This window comes from Oreochromis niloticus, linkage group LG6 (assembly GCF_001858045.2).
Source record: "Oreochromis niloticus isolate F11D_XX linkage group LG6, O_niloticus_UMD_NMBU, whole genome shotgun sequence".
NCBI classification, from domain to species: domain Eukaryota; kingdom Metazoa; phylum Chordata; class Actinopteri; order Cichliformes; family Cichlidae; genus Oreochromis; species Oreochromis niloticus.
The window spans coordinates 21365173-21385298 of record NC_031971.2 but is presented as its reverse complement, the minus strand read 5'-3'; the positions used below and the strand labels follow the sequence as shown (position 1 = coordinate 21385298).

Sequence of the window (20126 nt, the reverse complement as noted above, 5' to 3'; positions counted from 1 at the left end):
AAAGAAAACATTGGTCCATACACCCGAAAGTCCCGAAAACACATTGTGAATTCTGTCTCGACTCTACTGATGTGTCAGTCTGTGTCCGCGGTGCTGATGCTGCGCTGAGCGGACAGCTCCTGAAGCATTTGAAGTGTCGGAAAGTGGAGATTTCAACACCGCTTGAAAAAAACTACCAGGTAGCAACGTCCCTCTCACCGGTAGGCTACGTTATTTTTAGCCAATTACAAGTTGAATCTGGTACATGGGGTTATTAGCTAAGATACCGTCATTAAGTAGCGGCACAACTAATGTGTCTATGCGAGTTGAAATGTGCACCGCTGGCACGGCCATTAATTTTTTAATGCACCTTCTCATATTAATTCACTGGGTGTCGTGCCATCAGTTAACCCTTTCCGTGCCAGCTGTGTGGCAGGAGTGCCGACCCCTGGTCTAACCCATGCGAAATACAGGGCTGCAAATTCCCCTCTTGTCATCTAAAACTATTGCCTATTAATGTCACAAGGGGGCGCTTTGATGCAGTCTTGCTGCGTTACGACCTTGCGTCTCGTGCGCAGGAAGCATTGGCTGTCTCTTCCTGTGAGATCTTCGCAATAATGGCGGTCAAGTGTTTTTTCAACAAAGTATGCAGTGCTGCAAACCAGATAATGAGGCCAAATTGTTTTTTAAATATCAATGCTAATAAGCTACTCTTTTATTAGGCCCCGAACTCTGACCACAAAGGGAATAACGTGTGTCGAGTTATTTGTGTTGGAAAATCCCGGTGAGTCACTCGCTTTCTTTAGCTACCTGTTAAGTTTAGACAATGTATTTTTCCCGCCGTTTAAGCTCAGAAACATTTGGGGGGGAAAAACAAAACACCAATATAATCAGGAGCTGTGAGAATGTAGTGTGTTGTTTTACTTGTTGTTCCTTACAGTGTGGTATAAGTGTTAAATGTTCTAAGCTACAGATGTTACTGCCGATGCTAGGTGTGATGCTATAGCTGCTATGTGCGGTTACTCAGAGCTCAGGGAGGGGCGGCCCTCTGCTGCGACCGGTTGGGGTGAGAGAAGGAAAACAGGATAAAGACATGCTGTGGAAGAGAGACAGAGATTAATAACAGGTATGATTCAATGCAGAAAGTTTTAAGCCTAATCTTAAAAGTAGAGATAGTGTCTGTCTCCCGAATCCAAACTGGAAGCTGGTTCCACAAAAGAGGGGCCTGAAAACTGAAGGCTCTCCCTCCCATTCTACTTTTAAATACTCTAGAAACAACAAGTAGGCCTGCAGTGCGAGAGCAAAGTGCTCTAATAGGATGATATGGCACTACAAGGTCATTAAGATAAGATGAGGGCTGATTATGTAAGGCCTTGAATGTGAGGAGCAGGATTTTGAATTCAATTCTAGATTTATCAGGGAGCCAATGAAGGGAAGCCAATACAGGAGAAATCTGTTCTCTCTTTCTAGTCCCTGTCAGTACTCTTGCTGCAGCATTTTGGATTAATTGAAGGCTTTTCAGAGAGTTTCTATGATTTCCTGATAGTAGTCCAGCCTAGAAGTAATAAATGCATGAACTAGTTTTTCAGCATCAATCTGAGACAGGATATTTCTAATTTTAGAGATGTTGCCCAAATGGAAGAAAGCAGTCTTACATATTTGTTTAATATGTGCATTGAAGGACATGTCTTGCTCAGAGAGGGGCAGCCATCTGCTGTGAGCGGTTGTGGTTGAGGGGAAGAATTCTTTGAATTTGATATTTTAATCGTTGTGTTTTAATTGGCTGTAACCTCCCCTGTGTTTCTATGTGTAGTTGAGTGTTAGTCTCTTGTCTCTGTGTGTAATTGGTTCAGTTTCTGTTTTCAGTTTTTTGTTTCTTGTACTTTGCCTTTAGTTTTATTTTCATGTGCTCTATTATTTAGATTTAGCTCAGCTGTGTCTTCTTGCACTTATTCGATTCAATTTCAAGTCAGTTTTATTAATGTAGCGCCAAAATCACAACAACGGTTGCCTCAAGGCACTTTATATTGAAAAGTAAAGACCTGACAACAATGCAAAGGAATGAAAGAAAGAAAAGCCCATGTCAGAGACTGGAAATGAGAGTGCAGTTGGACCTAAGAGCAGACTCAATCACTTGAAGTACTTACAAGATTTATTCATGAGAGGAATCAACTTAAACAAGAGCACGGTCATTAACAGAAACTTTGCACAGGTGCCATGGGAAACCAGGGGACAGAGAAACGGTTGGGCACGCGGAACGCAGGAAGAGTACGGGCTGGAACTTCTGCAACAGAGGAGAGAGGCGTCACTGGACCGGGAAACGAGTGAGAGAAAGCAGAGTGAGAGAGACAAGGCCAACTTTTTCAGATGGGTAAGAGAGCGCAGACTGTCATTAGCATCACAGCGGATTCTTTTGTCCCACGTTAGGTGATCAGTCAAACAGCTCTATTAAATCTATGGAATTCACATTGAGTATAGATGGATATTAAGAAATAGGAAATAGGGCTGGGTATCGTCACTGATTTCTAGAATCGATTCGATTCCGATTTGATTCGTTTCGATTCGATCCACGGTTCGATTCGATTTGAATCGGGGAAATTTTGCCTCAGACAGTAAGAAATATTATAATTCTGATCACTTATCAGTACATATCTATATTTTTATGTCAATAAAAAGAAAGCTGACGCTTGTGAGACTTTATCAAAAGTGTAAGCATCCCAGCAGATGCCTTTGTGTCAAAGTAACTGAGGATAAAACACAGAAAAACATGAAGGCGGTTTTCCTGGTCTGGGTTTTTATAGCAGATGACCTTAAAAATATTGTGCAGTCAAAAACAAAGTGAAGCAGATCAAAGTTACAGAGGTTTGATTAGAGACACAGCTAAGCATTTTGCAATTTTGCATAATTTTAAAAAGTTTAAATTTGTTCAGTATTGAACAGCAGAAATGAGTCTTTCTTGTCGGAAGTAAGTAAAAACAACACACACACACACACACAAAAAACAGCGGCCGACACCGTAGACTTGTGGGTAATAAGTAGGAGTGGGTTTTGATTATTGATTTGGAGAGAGAGAAAGCTCTACATGAAGTGTGATTTTATCGTGGTGGAAGCAAAACAGCAAAAGTAAGAGGAAATTCGTGACGATGTTTATGTGAAGTGAAATGTGAAGCGTAGTTTGGTTCGTCTTTGGCTGCTTGTTCAGTCAATATTGTTTGGACAAAGATAAAACCTGCAGCTTCAGAATCTAGCGCAAAAAGGAGGTAAACACAAAGCGCCCGCCGATGCTTCAAAATCAGCGAGCTGTCGGCTTTCAGCCCCGACGGTGTGTCCTTGTCTGCGTACGTGCCAGCGGGTGAGAAAGGCAACATCTCACTGATTCGGATCCGTCGGGTTGGCGTTTTGTGTTTACGTCTTTATGCAGAATCCGTGTACCTGCTCTCATTTACTGTTTTTAGCTGTTTGGTGGTTGTAGAAATTTTGTGAGGTTTAACCTGAGATTCTGGCATTTCGGGCAAAATAAATTTATATGAAAAAATCGATTCAGGATTTTAATGAATGATATCACGTTATCCAAGCCAGAATCGATTTTAATCGATACATCGATAATCAAAACCCACCCCTATTAAGAAATATAAAATTTTCACTACTGAATGGACATTAATGATTAAATTCAACCTTAACTATAGCAACAAGTCACATCTGTTGTCTAGAGGCACTTTACATTGGAAGGTAGAGACCCTATACTATTAGAAAATGAATCACACCAATCAGAGAGCCCACTATGAGCAAACAATCAGCAACAGTGGGAAGGAAAAACTGTTGCAACCTCTGTTAGAGGTCAGCAAATAGTTATCAGCTATTTTGAAACAAAAAAAAAAGACACTTTTTATCCATAACAGGAACTCCACAACAGCAAATGAACTGTACAACAGAAAATACAAATGCCATTTATGGTCTCCTCACAACAATGATAAGAGAAATAAATGTGAGTGAGTTGGCCCCCACCTTCTTCAAATCCAACAAAAGTGGTATCAAACGTTTGTGCTACGCTTGTGCTGCAAAAATTTTCGTTTGTGCTACTATCATTTTAAAGATATTAATAAAAATTTCTAGAGGTCATCAGAGGTCAACCAGCCCCCCCACATTAATTAAATCAAACAAAATGGGTGTCAATCAACTGTGCTATGTTTGTGCTGCAAAAATTGTTGTTTGTGCTGCTTCTGTTTTAAAGATATTAATGAAAATGTAAAGGTCAAAAGGTCAACCAGCCCCCCCACATTACCCAAATCAAACAAAATTGATGTCAAACGTTTGTGCTATGTTTGTGCTGGTTTGTGCTGCAAAAATTTTCGTTTGTCCTGCTATCATTTTAAAAGATATTAATAAAAATTTCTAGAGGTCATCAGAGGTCAACCAGCCCCCCCACATTACCCGAATCCAACAAAAGTGGTATCAAACGTTTGTGCTACATTTGTGCTGGTTTGTGCTGCAAATATTTTCGTTTGTCCTGCTATCATTTTAAAGAGATTAATAAAAATTTCTACAGGTCATCAGAGGTCAACCAGCCCCCCCACATTAATGGAATCAAACAAAATTGATGTCAAACATTTGTGCTGGTTTGTGCTGCAAAATTTTTTGTTTGTGCTGCTATCATTTTAAAAATTTTAATAAAATAACGTCTTGATGCGTGCTTAATCATCCAGGTAAGTAAATCCCAAAAGGTTGATTCTGTTCATCTGGACATTTTCAGTTGGAGAAACGTTTCGTCACTCATCCAAGTGACTTCTTCAGTCTCAGCTGACTGCAGGTTTCCCCAACCTTATAAACACATGTGAGTGAAGTTGGCCCCCCTACCTTCTTCAAATCGAACAAAATTGATGTCAAACATTTGTCCTGCAAATTATTTTGTTTGTGCAGGTTATGTTTCCCTAATTTTATAAACAGTACATGTACAGTGAGAGAGAGATGTTACATCTGTCTTCACTTGCATCCCAGTCATACAGGGAGTGCAGAATTATTAGGCAAGTTGTATTTTTGAGGAATAATTTTATTATTGAACAACAACCATGTTCTCAATGAACCCAAAAAACTCATTAATATCAAAGCTGAATGTTTTTGGAAGTAGTTTTTAGTTTGTTTTTAGTTTTAGCTATTTTAGGGGGATATCTTTGTGTGCAGGTGACTATTACTGTGCATAATTATTAGGCAACTTAACAAAAAACAAATATATACCCATTTCAATTATTTATTTTTACCAGTGAAACCAATATAACATCTCCACATTCACAAATATACATTTCTGACATTCAAAAACAAAACAAAAACAAATCAGCGACCAATATAGCCACCTTTCTTTGCAAGGACACTCAAAAGCCTGCCATCCATGGATTCTGTCAGTGTTTTGATCTGTTCACCATCAACATTGCGTGCAGCAGCAACCACAGCCTCCCAGACACTGTTCAGAGAGGTGTACTGTTTTCCCTCCTTGTAAATCTCACATTTGATGATGGACCACAGGTTCTCAATGGGGTTCAGATCAGGTGAACAAGGAGGCCATGTCATTAGTTTTTCTTCTTTTATACCCTTTCTTGCCAGCCACGCTGTGGAGTACTTGGACGCATGTGATGGAGCATTGTCCTGCATGAAAATCATGTTTTTCTTAATAGTAAAATGGAAAGGTGATACAACCTCAAAACGTGGTTGCCTCTAGATTTAAAAAGAGAAATAAGGTCTAGTAGTTACACTATATAAAGAATAAATGCAGAATTTAAAAAACAAAATTTATGGGTAGATATATCGACTTCTTATTGAATTATATGAATTATTATGGCTCTGTCTGCCACAGTGTTTTTCTTTAAACTACTTAGGAACACTTTTACTGGCAGTCAGTGATGTCACTCAAAGGCAAGGTTCTGTTGCCATAGTCTCCTGAGTTTATTTTGAAAGCTCACTTACGGAACTTGCTTAAACAGCTTAGAAAAGACAAGCACACACACATTTGAAGAGATATTCCCTCATTACGGTGACATTTTCATTTTAAAAGGTCTCAAAAATTAACATGAAAAAGGAAACAAGAAAAAATACAAATGCAGGAGATAAGAAAGATCCAGGAGATCAAGGTAAGTAAACAAATACATCAAATCTGGGTAAAATCCCCCAAATAACAGAATCTACATTTCTAAAAATGTTGACACTCTGTGTATAAAATGAATCATTTGAATCCTATGTTTGACTGAAAATAGCACAATTACAACATGTCTAATCAAAGAAAGGTTACTGGGGTACTTTGTCTTTTGGTAAAATATTGTGACCAGTTTATTCTTGGACTCAGCAGTAAAAACAGATCAACAAGTGTCATGAAGATCTAAGACTTAGTAGACCTAGTATGGACTCGTGTTGCTCTGTTTTTTTATCAAAAGGATAAACTTGTTATTATAATTTAACCAATACTCCTTAAAAAGCCATCAAAATCCTTCCAGTCCTGATGTCGAGCACTCTTTTTCACTACTGTGTTGTTGTTGTTTATAGACTCTAAGAGCAGGATGGCTAAAAGAAAGGCCAGTCCTGAAAAGAAGACCCCCGAAAAAAGAAGGAGGGTCACTGAGCAGGCTGCTCCTTCCACCAGCACAGATACACATCAGGCCAAAGGAATGAAGCGTAAGGCCCAGCAAGATGGAGCAGGCACAACCAGTCCACCAAAGAAGATTAAACTTGCTGAGCCTACGAGCAGTGACAAGGAGCAAGCGTCTTCCTCCGTGGACGCTGGTAAAGGTAGGCTAATTAATTGAGTGAGGGGTAGATTAAGTGCACAGCTGGTTGCTCGGTTTAAGATATTAGTGTTTTGGAGATATTTGTGTGTATGATCTAATAAGTTGATGTTCTTTTGGTGTTTTCCACATCTCCAGACTGCAGTCCAAACACAAAGGGGTGCACAAAAAATGGCAGAAGGAAGTCTGAGGGAGACAGCAAAGAGTCACCCAAGAAAAAGAAAAAGGACAAAACCAAAAACGTCGTCCAAAATACAGCAGCCGACCAGCAACGTAAGTAGCGAGCAGCTTGGCTTTTATACTCGGGTGAAGAGCAAAATGAACATTTAGGGTACAGCAGAGAGTAATTTGTGTCACAGCTGTAGTAAAACAACATTTGTGTCTTTTCAGGGGAATTCCAAGGCAGATATGTGCAGGAGCACCATCTAGGAAAAGGCGGCTGTGGAGTAGTGTTTGCTGGCTACAGGATAACAGATCATTTCCCAGTAAGTCTTCAGATGGTGGGAGTAAGACAGGCAGTAACACAGATAACGGATAATATCGTCAGCTGAGACGTGTGCTGTTTTACACCTTTAATGATGTCATACTGAGGAAATGCTCACCAATGCTCTGTGTCTTTTAGGTAGCCATCAAACACATTCCCAAGGACAAAATCCCCATCCAAGTGACGGTAAGTGTGCAACACTTGAACTGTTTTTACATTCCTGGATTGAGTGCAGCGTTCACCTGTGACACGTCTGTTCCTCATCATCCACTTTGTTGTAATATATCAGGATAAGAACGGGAAGCAGGTCTCGATGGAAGTGGCCATTATGCTGAAGCTTGCAGCTGAAGCAGATGGATCAGTGGGAACGTCTGCACCCGTGTCTCTGCTGGACTGGTTTGACTTCGGCACAGAGCTGATCCTGGTGCAGGAGAGACCTGTCCCCGCTGTGGACCTGTATGATTACATAAAAGAAAATGGAGGATGTTTACCAGAGGAAAAGGCCAAGGTAAGTTGACTGGAAGAGCCTTAGACTGTACAGCATTCAATCAAAGCACAGAGTATCAGAGAAGCATCAACCCGTTGACTCATTACTGTCTTTTTCATCTTTTCCAGGTCATTCTGAAGCAACTGGTTGATGCAGCAAAGGACCTGGAGGAGAAACACATCTTTCACCGGGACATCAAGAGTGAAAACATTCTGATTGAGACCAGCTCAGATGTGCCTCGTGTTCGTATCATCGACTTTGGCCTGAGCTGCTTTGCTATGGAGCGATCGCGGTTCCGCTTCTTCTATGGTAACATATTCTGCTCCTGCTCTTCACAGATGTAGCAATTTGTGCCTTTTGTTTTAGAAGAAATTGTAATTGTGTCTGTTTATTAGGTACAGCTATCCACACCCCTCCCGAATGTTACCGGGGTAAAAAATACAGGCCTGGACCCACCACGGTGTGGCAAATGGGAGTGGTGCTGTATGAAGCGCTTCATGTGGGGGACTTTAATACCGAGACGTTCCTCCAAAAGGAACTGGAATTCAACAAGCATCTGTCCTCACGTAAGAAAACATCAAACTTCAAGATTCACTGATGGCTTGGATCACTGGAACTATCATCTTCATCTTTTCTCTCCTTTCTTTCTTTCCAGACTGCCGGAATTTCTTGGACGCATGTTTAACCAATGTCCCGAAGAAGCGCCCAACACTGGGAGACCTCCAGCTTCACCCCTGGCTCAGATAAACCCATCTCTCTCACACACACAGACACACACTTCATATCTTATCATATAAGTGTGATATATTACCTAACTTTCTTTTTTTGTCTTTCATTTTCAGGAAAAGATTGTTTTGTTTTTTTTGGCCGATTCTAAATTTTGCTGTCCTGAAATTCCTGTAACCCCCCCAGCCATCCCAGGAAAGGGGATTTCTCTTTGAATTGGCTTTCCCGAGGTTTCTTCCCATCATTCTGGCCCCCCGGGGAGTTTTTCCTCGACTTCATAGAGAGCTTGGGCTGGGTCAGGAGCTTCATCAAAATTGGCCTTATTTGATTAGTTTAATGTAATAAAATACGTTGATGTAATCAAATAAAAATTTGTGAAAATCGGAACTTTTAACTTAAACTTCCATCAAAATAAAACTTGTTTAATTCAACTTTGCTGAGAATACTCTTTCATTACCATTTCAAGGATTGTTTTTACTCGTGATGCATTTTGACAAGTAAGAAAACTGAAAACTAAATCAGGTTAAAGTATGCACAAAGAAAGTCACACTGTCACTGCTCTGAAGACTTGCATCTGTTGCCCTAACCTCTAATGCAGGGGTCGGCAACCCTAGGCACGCGTGCCACAGTTGGCACGCGAAGGGTTAACTAATGGCACGACCATAGCTGGACTGGCCATCGGGCATACTGGGCATTTGCTTGGTGGCCCGATGATTTTTTAAAAAAAAAATTTTTGTAAAGGTATAAACAATGAAAGGTGGTGGATTGGCCAGGATTGGATCAGAGCTGAACAGGTGATGGAGAAACAGGTTTACCTTTTAGGTGACATGAATGAGTTGAAGGGAAGTTATGAACTGTTTCTGACAGACAAATAACACCAGGATCCTTTTCTGTGTAGCTGACAGCTGGTAACTGTGCAGGGGCGGGTCTAGCAAAGTTTTGCCAGGGGGCCATGTAGGGCATTAACAGGGAAAGGGGGGCACAAAGAAATACTTTCTTATTCTCATTTAAAATGTCTGGCTGTTATTAAATAATTTTCTGAAGCTTACAACCAAAGTTTTTATCTGACGTAAAATGTATAGAAATCATACATATACCAACAAGACAGCGTACATCACTGTCACAACAGCATTTGTTTTCATTCAAAGGCTTTATGGATTTAATACCTGGTGGGCCGGTCTTTAGTCAAAATGCCCGGGCTGTTTTTTTGTCCCAGTCCAGCCCTGGGCACGACACGCAGTGAATTAATCTGAGAAGGTGCATCAAAAAATAAATGGCCGCGCCAGCGGTGCACATCGCAAATCAGCTCGCATATACACATTAGTTGTGCCTCTTCTTAATGACAGTATCTTAGCTAACAACCCCAACTACCAGATTCAACTTGTAATTGGCTAAAAATAACTTAGCCTACTGGTGAGAGGGACGTTGTTAGCTTTCCACATTCCGACACTTCAAAAGCTTCAGGAGCTTTCTGCTCAGCACAGCATCAGCACCACGGACATACACAGATACATCCGTAGGCTCGAGACACAATGCGTTTTCGGGACTTTCAGGCGTATGGACCAATGTTTTCTTTTCTGATCAAACCAGAAATCTTTAATGAGCAGCTAGATTTGGCTCTCATTAACTGGCTGAGTTAATGCCAGTTAATGCAACATCGAAGCAGCTGGAATCCATAGCTGTGCGTGTTCATGGAGCTTGCATTTTCACCTGCTGGACATCACTACCTGAACAGTTTAACTGTCTTCAGAACATTGCACAGGCCTTATTGACAGTATTTGACTTTTAAAATCCGCCCCCTTTTGTGAGTGTGGACGCTTCCTCTCTTTGCTCTTCATATGCTTTGCTTCTTTTATTGATTTTATGCTGATTTTTTCCTTTTTTTTCTGTATGAGCTTACCTGCGAGAGCTTCTGGACACTTATAGATCATTAGGACTAAAGTGTTCTTAACAGAAACAGCAACATTTTTAGTTACCTTATCCTCAGCGCTCCGTGTGTCTGTGGCCTAGACACAGCTGAAGCCTGATTACAGCGTCTGGACTCCGAACAGCCTCAATAGCCTGGAAAGGTGCTAACCGCTAGGCTAACTAGCAACAAGATGCCCTCCCTCTCCACAGATGACTACCACAAACTCCTGCAGAAGATTGCAGTACTGGAGACAAAAATTCATCGCTTAGAAGTAAATGTGGAGGTAAATGGACTGTGTGGAAATGAAACAACCTTGCCTTTGATTCAAAGCAATGGCGATGATCAAGCTAGTACACAGCTAAGGAGCACAGATAACATGACCAAGAAAGTAGACTCTGTGCATTATTATAAATCATCAAGCGAAAATCCCCCTTGGACTGTCCTGATGCAAAACCAAGACATAAATCATGTCTCCTGGAAGGGGGAGGACGTATCACAGGCAGAGCACAGCGAGCTGAAATCTCTGAAACCGACTGGCCTTCACTTCCTACGAGACAGAGAAGCTCTTCTACCCCTGTATACGGGAGGAAACAGGACTGGACAACCGTGAATAGGAAGGTTAACAACAAACCTCCAAAACAACTGAATGTGAAACTGCAGAACAGATTTGCTCCACTATCAAAGGACCCTGCATCTATATCGGACAACCATCCATCTAAAAGTAGCGAAGTAAGGTCTGAAAATCTGTTGAAAAGTAAAAGGCCACAGGGAAAGCTAAAGGCTAGGCCTGAAACTCTAATTGTGGGTGACTCTGCCGTAAAGGATGTACAAAGGATGTGCAGTAAGAACACTAAAGTCCTCTGCTTTCCTAAGGATATGGTCAACAACCTGAAGGAGAGAATTCTTCAGATTGCAGATGAATATCCAACTGTGACAAATATTGTTCTGCACACAGGGTCAAACGATGTGTCCAAACAACAATCGGAGGTTCTGAAACGGGACTTTACTGGATTATTAAATACTGTAAACTCTCTGAATGCAGCTGTATTCATCAGTGGGCCTGTACCGCCCGTCAGAGGAGGAGACGAGAGATTCAGCAGATTGTTTGCACTGAATAAATGGCTTATATCAGCATGTACTGACCACTCAGTGCATTTTATCAACAACTTTAATATTTTTGGGGAACGCAGGGATCTGTTTAAAGCAAATGGATTTAATTTTAACAAGTCAGGGGTGAAACTGTTCACCTCCAACCTGTTTTATTCCATACGTCATCCATCTGTGCTTGGTGCCAAAGCTGAGATAAACGAGGAGTTATCTCATAAAGAGGAACAAACAGTACTCCAAGAACAAACAAAGCCCAGCAGAAACCTTGAGGAGGAGCTCCATCTGCCCCCACCCGGGAAGAGCCTCAGAAAGGAGAGACATCTGAGGCAAGAAGAGGGGTCCCTATTTGCCTCCAACTCTCTCAACAACACCAACGACCAGGACCAGGGACCACGACCTTCCCCAGTCCCCCAAACCCCTGACAGGCCATCACCCTCCTCCCCCTCCCTTTCTCCCTCCTCCCCACACCTGAAATTCACTGAGGAGATGATGGAGCGGGTCAATGCTGGGCTCAGATCTACCCCCGGCCCAATCCCTTTTTGTCCCCCATTAACCCCCCACCAGAGCAGCCAAAGGTTCGCCATCGAGCCCCGCCCTCAACAGAGCAATCAAAGTTACACTGCGCAGCCTCGCCCCCCTTAGTTCCTCCTTACCACCTTCATGCTCTGTCTCCGCAGTCTGATGTGTGATGTGTGGAGGGTCCGGGCTGCGAGGATTATGACAGTGGTGACTTTTCCCAGGAGAAGCTGGGACCCTGTTTACTAGAAGGTTTTAAAATTTCTGTACTTTTAGGTGACAGAAGAAGACATGTGGCCTGGTCAAAACATAGAGAGCTGCACTCTAATAGATCTTTAAATATAGTAAACATACCTTGTGTGCCACAGACTGCTCCCAAACACGAGGGGGCAAATAATACCTCTAAAACACTTAAGTTGGCTTTATTAAACGTTAGATCTTTAGCTGGGAAAACATTTTTAATTAATGATTTAATCACTGAGCACAGCCTTGATTTTATGTTTTTAACTGAAACTTGGTTGGACCAAAGTAACAGTGGAGCTGTTCTCATCGAGACGACCCCTCCTAACTACAGTTTTATCAGTGAGGCCAGGGTGAGCAGGAGAGGAGGAGGGTTGCCGTCTTATTTAATGAACCATTTCAATGTAAGCAGCTATCTCCTGGAAGTTTTCAGTCTTTTGAATATGTGGCATTACAGCTGAAGGCCCCATCCAAAGTTGTGTTTCTTAATGTTTACAGGCCTCCCAAATACTGCACAGACTTTTTTAATGACCTCAGTGAACTGCTGTCTGTGATCTGTGTTGATTTCGACTGTGTAATTATTGTTGGGGATTTTAATATCCATGTGGACAACCCTCAGGACAAAGGGACTAAAGACCTGAGTAACACTCTGGGCAACTTTGGGCTGACTCAGCATGTAACAGAGGCCACACATAATAGAGGACACACTCTTGACCTACTGATCTCCAAGGGCCTGAGCATTTCAAAGGTTACTGTATCTGACGTGGGCCTATCTGATCATTACTGTGTTTTCTTTGAAAGTAAAATCTCAGCCCACACAAATATATCAACAGCAGTGATCACAAAACGGTGTATAACTGAACACAGTAGTGAGATCTTTAACCAGGTCTTCCCATTAACACCTGACCTGTCCAGAGGTTCAGTCAATGAGCTCGTCAATAGCTTCAATGCTAAAATGTTAAATGTAATGGACACCATTGCTCCCATTAAGGTGAAGGTTATCTCTGGAAGGAAGAAGTCTCCATGGAGAAACTCCACACTGGTGAAAAATGAAAAAAGAGAGTGTAGGAAAGCTGAGCGCAGATGGAGAAAAACAAACCTCCAGGTTCATTATGACATCTATAAAGAGAAACTTCACAATTATAATTTACAACTGAGGAGTGCAAGGAGGTCCTACTTCTCTGACATCATCACCAAAAACAGTCATAACGCTCGGGTCTTATTTTCTACAGTTGACAGGCTAACAAACCCTCCTGTGTCAGTGGCAACTGAACTTCATTCGACCATGGCCTGCAATGACTTTGCCAAATTCTTCACAGAAAAAATCCAAAAGATTAGACAAGCAATTGGTACATCAACAGCAGATCCAGGATATGTACTGTGTCCACCAAAAAACTGTTTAAACACCATAAAACAGTTTCACCCTATTAACAGCAAAGACCTGGAGGACATCTTAGGTCAACTGAACTCCTCCTCTTGCTGTTTAGATGTCCTGCCAACAAGTTTTTTCAAAAAGGTCTCAAAGACTTTGGAGTCAGACCTGTTACAGATCGTAAACTTTTCTTTAATATCAGGTGTGTTTCCAGAACCACTAAAAACTGCTGTAATAAAACCTATACTGAAAAAGGACAATCTTGACAAGACACAAATGAACAACTACAGGCCGATCTCAAACCTCCCATTTTTAAGTAAGATCATTGAAAAAGCAGTTTCTCAACAGCTCAATTACTTCTTAACACAGAATAACTGCTATGATGCCTTCCAGTCAGGTTTTAGACAGAACCACAGCACTGAAACCGCTCTGACCAAAGTGTTTAATGACATATGTCTGAATACAGACAGTGGAAAAATCTCAGTCTTAGTTCTACTGGATCTCAGTGCAGCATTTGATACAGTTGACCACAACATATTACTCAAACGACTGGAGAACTGGGCAGGTCTTTCAGGAACTGTACTAAACTGGTTCAAAACATACTTAGAAAACAGGAAATACTTTGTATCAATAGGTAACTTCACATCTGAGCTGACAAGTATCACATGTGGAGTTCCCCAAGGTTCCATCTTGGGACCCCTTCTGTTTAACATATACATGCTCCCACTGGCACTGATTATAAAGAACAACAAAATAAACTATCATAGCTATGCAGATGACACACAAATATATATCACATTGTCACCAGGAGACCGAGGCCCTGTACAGGCTCTTGGTAAATGCATTGAGGAAATTAATGACTGGTTGTGCCATAATTTTCTTCAGCTAAACAAAAACAAAACTGAAGTAATAGTCTTTGGTGCCAAAGAAAAACGATTACAGGTCACCAGAGAACTTCAATCTATACACCTAAAAACCACAAACCAGGCGTGAAATTTGGGTGTAGTGATGGATGCAGACCTAAACTTAGAAAAACACATTAAGACAATAACAAAATCAGCTTACTATCACCTCAAGAATATTTCAAGGATAAAAGATCTGATGTCTCAACAGGACCTGGAAAAACTAGTCCATGCATTCATCTTTAGTAGGCTTGATTACTGTAACAGCATCTTTACAGGTCTACCTAAAAAATCAGTCAGACAACTACAGCTCATTCAGAACTCTGCTGCTCGAGTCCTCACTAAGACCAAAAAAGTGGACCACATCAGTCCAGCTCTGAGGTCTTTACACTGGCTGCCTGTCCGTCAGAGGATAGACTTTAAAGTTCTGATGCTGGTTTATAAAGCTCTGAATGGTTTAGGACCAAAATACATCAGTGACCTCCTGACCCAGTATGAACCTTCCAGATCCCTCAGGTCATCTGGATCCGGTTTCTTATCAGTTCCCAGAGTCAGAACCAGCCACGGAGAAGCTGCATTCAGCTTTTATGCTCCATATCTCTGGAACAAACTCCCAGAAAGCCTCAGATCAGCTGACACACTCAGTTTATTTAAATCCAGATTGAAGACCCACCTATTCTCAGCTGCTTTTGAATAAATCACCAAATCCACACTTTTAAGCTTAAATTTCAAAACTTACATTTTAACTACTGACTTTATCTACTGCTCTGATTTTATCTACTGTTCTGATTTTATCTACTGTTTTCATTTTTGATTTTAAACACTGTTTTGTTTGTTTGTTTGTTTGTCTTAATCAATTTTAGATCATGCTTTTTATTTGTTTTTGTTTTTAATGTCTCTGTAAAGCACTTTGAATCACCTTGTTGTTGAATTGTGCTATATAAATAAACTTGCCTTGCCTTGCCTTGCCTTACATATGTGTGTGAGCAGATTTTCTCTCACACGAAAAGTGTCCTCAGGTAGCCATTTGAATGCTGGACACTCGGAGACCTGAGTCTCTGAGTGGGAGACCAGAGATCACATTAACATGTGTATCCCTGTATTAACAAACATGCCATATTGGCCCAGTTTATTTTTCTTTTCATTGTTTTGAGGAGACCATAAATAGCATTTGCATTTTTGTTGTACAGTTCATTTGCTGTTACGGAGTTCTTGTTATTGATAAAAAGTGTAATTTTTTGTTTCAAAATAGCTGATCTGCACTATGCCAACATCTGCGAACAAAGATAATTCTATAAAGTTTTTCTATATAGTGTGTAACTGTTGATATGGAGCGTTATTACATTTATTGCTAATGCAATCATATGGCACATCGACTTTGAGGAAATTTTAGATGGCGTCATCAGAAAGGTTGCCGACCCCTGGGTTAGACCTTCATATTAAATATTTTTTTGCTTTTTTAGGAACATATTTTAACATTGGACTCAAAAACAAATAAATCCTCCACAAAAAGGAACTTCAAGTGCCAAATTGCTTTATATTTCTTCACTTAAATATACAGCTGCAAGTATGGCTGACATGGGCCCCAAGTTTGATGTGTTCTGCCGTAAACAGGACAAACCAACATAAGGATGGAAGCCACTGTGGGACTTTTTCAGTAAGTTGAGCATGTGTTTCATAAGTTAATCAGCAAATTAACACCAATAGCTACTTAACCGTAGCTATTCACACAACAACTGGGTGTTGGGTAACTATGATGTTTTTATTTAGAAAAATTAAAAGTACACATGAATTAAGGTACTTTAATAGTAAAATGGAAAGGTGATACAACCTCAAAAACGTGGTTGCCTCTAGATTTAAAAAGAGAAATAAGGTCTAGTAGTTACACTATATAAAGAATAAATGCAGAATTTAAAAAACAAAATTTATGGGTAGATATATCGACTTCTTATTGAATTATATGAATTATTATGGCTCTGTCTGCCACAGTGTTTTTCTTTAAACTACTTAGGAACACTTTTACTGGCAGTCAGTGATGTCACTCAAAGGCAAGGTTCTGTTGCCATAGTCTCCTGAGTTTATTTTGAAAGCTCACTTACGGAACTTGCTTAAACAGCTTAGAAAAGACAAGCACACACACATTTGAAGAGATATTCCCTCATTACGGTGACATTTTCATTTTAAAAGGTCTCAAAAATTAACATGAAAAAGGAAACAAGAAAAAATACAAATGCAGGAGATAAGAAAGATCCAGGAGATCAAGGTAAGTAAACAAATACATCAAATCTGGGTAAAATCCCCAAATAACAGAATTTCTAAAAATGTTGACACTCTGTGTATAAAATGAAACATTTGAATCCTATGTTTGACTGAAAATAGCACAATTACAACATGTCTAATCAAAGAAAGGTTACTGGGGTACTTTGTCTTTTGGTAAAATATTGTGACCAGTTTATTCTTGGACTCAGCAGTAAAAACAGATCAACAAGTGTCATGAAGATCTAAGACTTAGTAGACCTACTATGGACTCGTATTGCTCTGTTTTTTTTATCAAAAGGATAAACTTGTTATTATAATTTAACCAATACTCCTTAAAAAGCCATCAAAATCCTTCCAGTCCTGATGTCGAGCACTCTTTTTCACTACTGTGTTGTTGTTGTTTATAGACTCTAAGAGCAGGATGGCTAAAAGAAAGGCCAGTCCTGAAAAGAAGACCCCCAAAAAAGAAGGAGGGTCACTGAGCAGGCTGCTCCTTCCACCAGCACAGATACACATCAGGCCAAAGGAATGAAGCGTAAGGCCCAGCAAGAAGGAGCAGGCACAACCAGTCCACCAAAGAAGATTAAACTTGCTGAGCCTACGAGCGGTGACAAGGAGCAAGCGTCTTCCTCCGTGGACGCTGGTAAAGGTAGGCTAATTAATTGAGTGAGGGGTAGATTAAGTGCACAGCTGGTTGCTCGGTTTAAGATATTAGTGTTTTGGAGATATTTGTGTGTATGATCTAATAAGTTGATGTTCTTTTGGTGTTTTCCACATCTCCAGACTGCAGTCCAAACACAAAGGGGTGCACAAAAAATGGCAGAAGGAAGTCTGCGGGACACAGCAAAGAGTCACCCAAGAAAAAGAAAAAGGACAAAACCAAAAACGTCGTCCAAAATACAGCAGCCGACCAGCAACGTAAGTAGCGAGCAGCTTGGCTTTTATACTCGGGTGAAGAGCAAAATGAACATTTAGGGTACAGCAGAGAGTAATTTGTGTCACAGCTGTAGTAAAACAACATTTGTGTCTTTTCAGGCGAATTCCAAGGCAGATATGTGCAGGAGCACCATCTAGGAAAAGGCGGCTGTGGAGTAGTGTTTGCTGGCTACAGGATAACAGATCATTTCCCAGTAAGTCTTCAGATGGTGGGAGTAAGACAGGCAGTAACACAGATAACGGATAATATCGTCAGCTGAGACGTGTGCTGTTTTACACCTTTAATGATGTCATACTGAGGAAATGCTCACCAATGCTCTGTGTCTTTTAGGTAGCCATCAAACACATTCCCAAGGACAAAATCCCCATCCAAGTGACGGTAAGTGTGCAACACTTGAACTGTTTTTACATTCCTGGATTGAGTGCAGCGTTCACCTGTGACACGTCTGTTCCTCATCATCCACTTTGTTGTAATATATCAGGATAAGAACGGGAAGCAGGTCTCGATGGAAGTGGCCATTATGCTGAAGCTTGCAGCTGAAGCAGATGGATCAGTGGGAACGTCTGCACCCGTGTCTCTGCTGGACTGGTTTGACTTCGGCACAGAGCTGATCCTGGTGCAGGAGAGACCTGTCCCCGCTGTGGACCTGTATGATTACATAAAAGAAAATGGAGGATGTTTACCAGAGGAAAAGGCCAAGGTAAGTTGACTGGAAGAGCCTTAGACTGTACAGCATTCAATCAAAGCACAGAGTATCAGAGAAGCATCAACCCGTTGACTCATTACTGTCTTTTTCATCTTTTCCAGGTCATTCTGAAGCAACTGGTTGATGCAGCAAAGGACCTCGAGGAGAAACACATCTTTCACCGGGACATCAAGAGTGAAAACATTCTGATTGAGACCAGCTCAGATGTGCCTCGTGTTCGTATCATCGACTTTGGCCTGAGCTGCTTTGCTATGGAGCGATCGCGGTTCCGCTTCTTCTATGGTAACATATTCTGCTCCTGCTCTTCACAGATGTAGCAATTTGTGCCTTTTGTTTTAGAAGAAATTGTAATTGTGTCTGTTTATTAGGTACAGCTATCCACACCCCTCCCGAATGTTACCGGGGTAAAAAATACAGGCCTGGACCCACCACGGTGTGGCAAATGGGAGTGGTGCTGTATGAAGCGCTTCATGTGGGGGACTTTAATACCGAGACGTTCCTCCAAAAGGAACTGGAATTCAACAAGCATCTGTCCTCACGTAAGAAAACATCAAACTTCAAGATTCACTGATGGCTTGGATCACTGGAACTATCATCTTCATCTTTTCTCTCCTTTCTTTCTTTCCAGACTGCCGGAATTTCTTGGACGCATGTTTAACCAATGTCCCGAAGAAGCGCCCAACACTGGGAGACCTCCAGCTTCACCCCTGGCTCAGATAAACCCATCTCTCTCACACACACAGACACACACTTCATATCTTATCATATAAGTGTGATATATTACCTAACTTTCTTTTTTTGTCTTTCATTTTCAGGAAAAGATTGTTTTGTTTTTTTTGGCCGATTCTAAATTTTGCTGTCCTGAAATTCCTGTAACCCCCCCAGCCATCCCAGGAAAGGGGATTTCTCTTTGAATTGGCTTTCCCGAGGTTTCTTCCCATCATTCTGGCCCCCCGGGGAGTTTTTCCTCGACTTCATAGAGAGCTTGGGCTGGGTCAGGAGCTTCATCAAAATTGGCCTTATTTGATTAGTTTAATGTAATAAAATACGTTGATGTAATCAAATAAAAATTTGTGAAAATCGGAACTTTTAACTTAAACTTCCATCAAAATAAAACTTGTTTAATTCAACTTTGCTGAGAATACTCTTTCATTACCATTTCAAGGATTGTTTTTTACTCGTGATGCATTTTGACAAGTAAGAAAACTGAAAACTAAATCAGGTTAAAGTATGCACAAAGAAAGTCACACTGTCACTGCTCTGAAGACTTGCATCTGTTGCCCTAACCTCTAATGCAGGGGTCGGCAACCCTAGGCACGCGTGCCACAGTTGGCACGCGAAGGGTTAACTAATGGCACGACCATAGCTGGACTGGCCATCGGGCATACTGGGCATTTGCTTGGTGGCCCGATGATTTTTTTTAAATTTTTTTGGTAACGGTATAAACAATGAAAGGTGGTGGATTGGCCAGGATTGGATCAGAGCTGAACAGGTGATGGAGAAACAGGTTTACCTTTTAGGTGACATGAATGAGTTGAAGGGAAGTTATGAACTGTTTCTGACAGACAAATAACACCAGGATCCTTTTCTGTGTAGCTGACAGCTGGTAACTGTGCAGGGGCGGGTCTAGCAAAGTTTTGCCAGGGGGGCCATGTAGGGCATTAACAGGGAAAGGGGGGCACAAAGAAATACTTTCTTATTCTCATTTAAAATGTCTGGCTGTTATTAAATAATT

At 41.1% G+C, this 20126-nt stretch overlaps 3 protein-coding genes across 8 annotated transcripts; all 3 read left to right on the top strand.

The window, feature by feature from the left end:
• Positions 1-486: 486 nt before the first annotated feature.
• On the top strand, positions 487-8874 carry LOC106098749 (serine/threonine-protein kinase pim-1). 6 transcript variants are annotated; one of them, XM_025908202.1, is made up of 12 exons: positions 487-623; positions 702-763; positions 972-1105; positions 2192-2350; positions 6508-6750; positions 6885-7019; positions 7137-7231; positions 7369-7416; positions 7520-7738; positions 7846-8026; positions 8113-8283; positions 8373-8874. In XM_025908202.1, exons 4-12 carry the CDS (start codon positions 2347-2349, stop codon positions 8462-8464), a joined length of 1188 nt encoding a protein of 395 aa, XP_025763987.1. In that variant the 5' UTR covers positions 487-623; positions 702-763; positions 972-1105; positions 2192-2346; the 3' UTR covers positions 8465-8874. The 6 variants fall into 6 exon arrangements, with proteins under 6 accessions (XP_025763987.1, XP_019215445.1, XP_019215446.1 ...); XM_019359900.2 differs by lacking the exon at positions 972-1105; XM_019359901.2 differs by having other exon boundaries at positions 541-763; positions 1007-1105.
• Positions 8875-10785: 1911 nt separating this feature from the next.
• LOC112847092 (uncharacterized) lies at positions 10786-17162 on the top strand. Its single transcript, XM_025907871.1, has 3 exons — positions 10786-11982; positions 12366-12390; positions 17156-17162. Exons 1-3 carry the CDS (start codon positions 11187-11189, stop codon positions 17160-17162), a joined length of 828 nt encoding a protein of 275 aa, XP_025763656.1. The 5' UTR covers positions 10786-11186.
• On the top strand, positions 16447-19521 carry LOC109202442 (serine/threonine-protein kinase pim-1-like). The gene is made up of 9 exons (XM_019359910.2): positions 16447-16752; positions 17156-17397; positions 17532-17666; positions 17784-17878; positions 18016-18063; positions 18167-18385; positions 18493-18673; positions 18760-18930; positions 19020-19521. The coding sequence occupies exons 2-9, from the start codon at positions 17277-17279 to the stop codon at positions 19109-19111; spliced, it is 1062 nt and encodes a 353-aa protein (XP_019215455.2). The 5' UTR covers positions 16447-16752; positions 17156-17276; the 3' UTR covers positions 19112-19521.
• Positions 19522-20126: the final 605 nt, after the last annotated feature.

Excerpts from the sequence above, each read along its gene's own strand:
- LOC112847092 (XM_025907871.1), top strand. The coding sequence starts at position 11,187 with ATGTGCAGTAAGAACACTAAAGTCCTCTGCTTTCCTAAGGATATGGTC. Across the intron at positions 11,983-12,365 it reads TGCTGGGCTCAGATCTACCC|CAAATAATACCTCTAAAACA; the intron begins CCGGCCCAATCC and ends AACACGAGGGGG.
- LOC109202442 (XM_019359910.2), top strand. The coding sequence starts at position 17,277 with ATGAAGCGTAAGGCCCAGCAAGAAGGAGCAGGCACAACCAGTCCACCA. Across the intron at positions 18,386-18,492 it reads TACCAGAGGAAAAGGCCAAG|GTCATTCTGAAGCAACTGGT; the intron begins GTAAGTTGACTG and ends CATCTTTTCCAG. Across the intron at positions 18,674-18,759 it reads GCGGTTCCGCTTCTTCTATG|GTACAGCTATCCACACCCCT; the intron begins GTAACATATTCT and ends TCTGTTTATTAG.
- LOC106098749 (XM_019359899.2), top strand. The coding sequence starts at position 6,038 with ATGAAAAAGGAAACAAGAAAAAATACAAATGCAGGAGATAAGAAAGAT. Across the intron at positions 6,751-6,884 it reads CTCCGTGGACGCTGGTAAAG|ACTGCAGTCCAAACACAAAG; the intron begins GTAGGCTAATTA and ends CCACATCTCCAG. Across the intron at positions 7,020-7,136 it reads TACAGCAGCCGACCAGCAAC|GGGAATTCCAAGGCAGATAT; the intron begins GTAAGTAGCGAG and ends GTGTCTTTTCAG.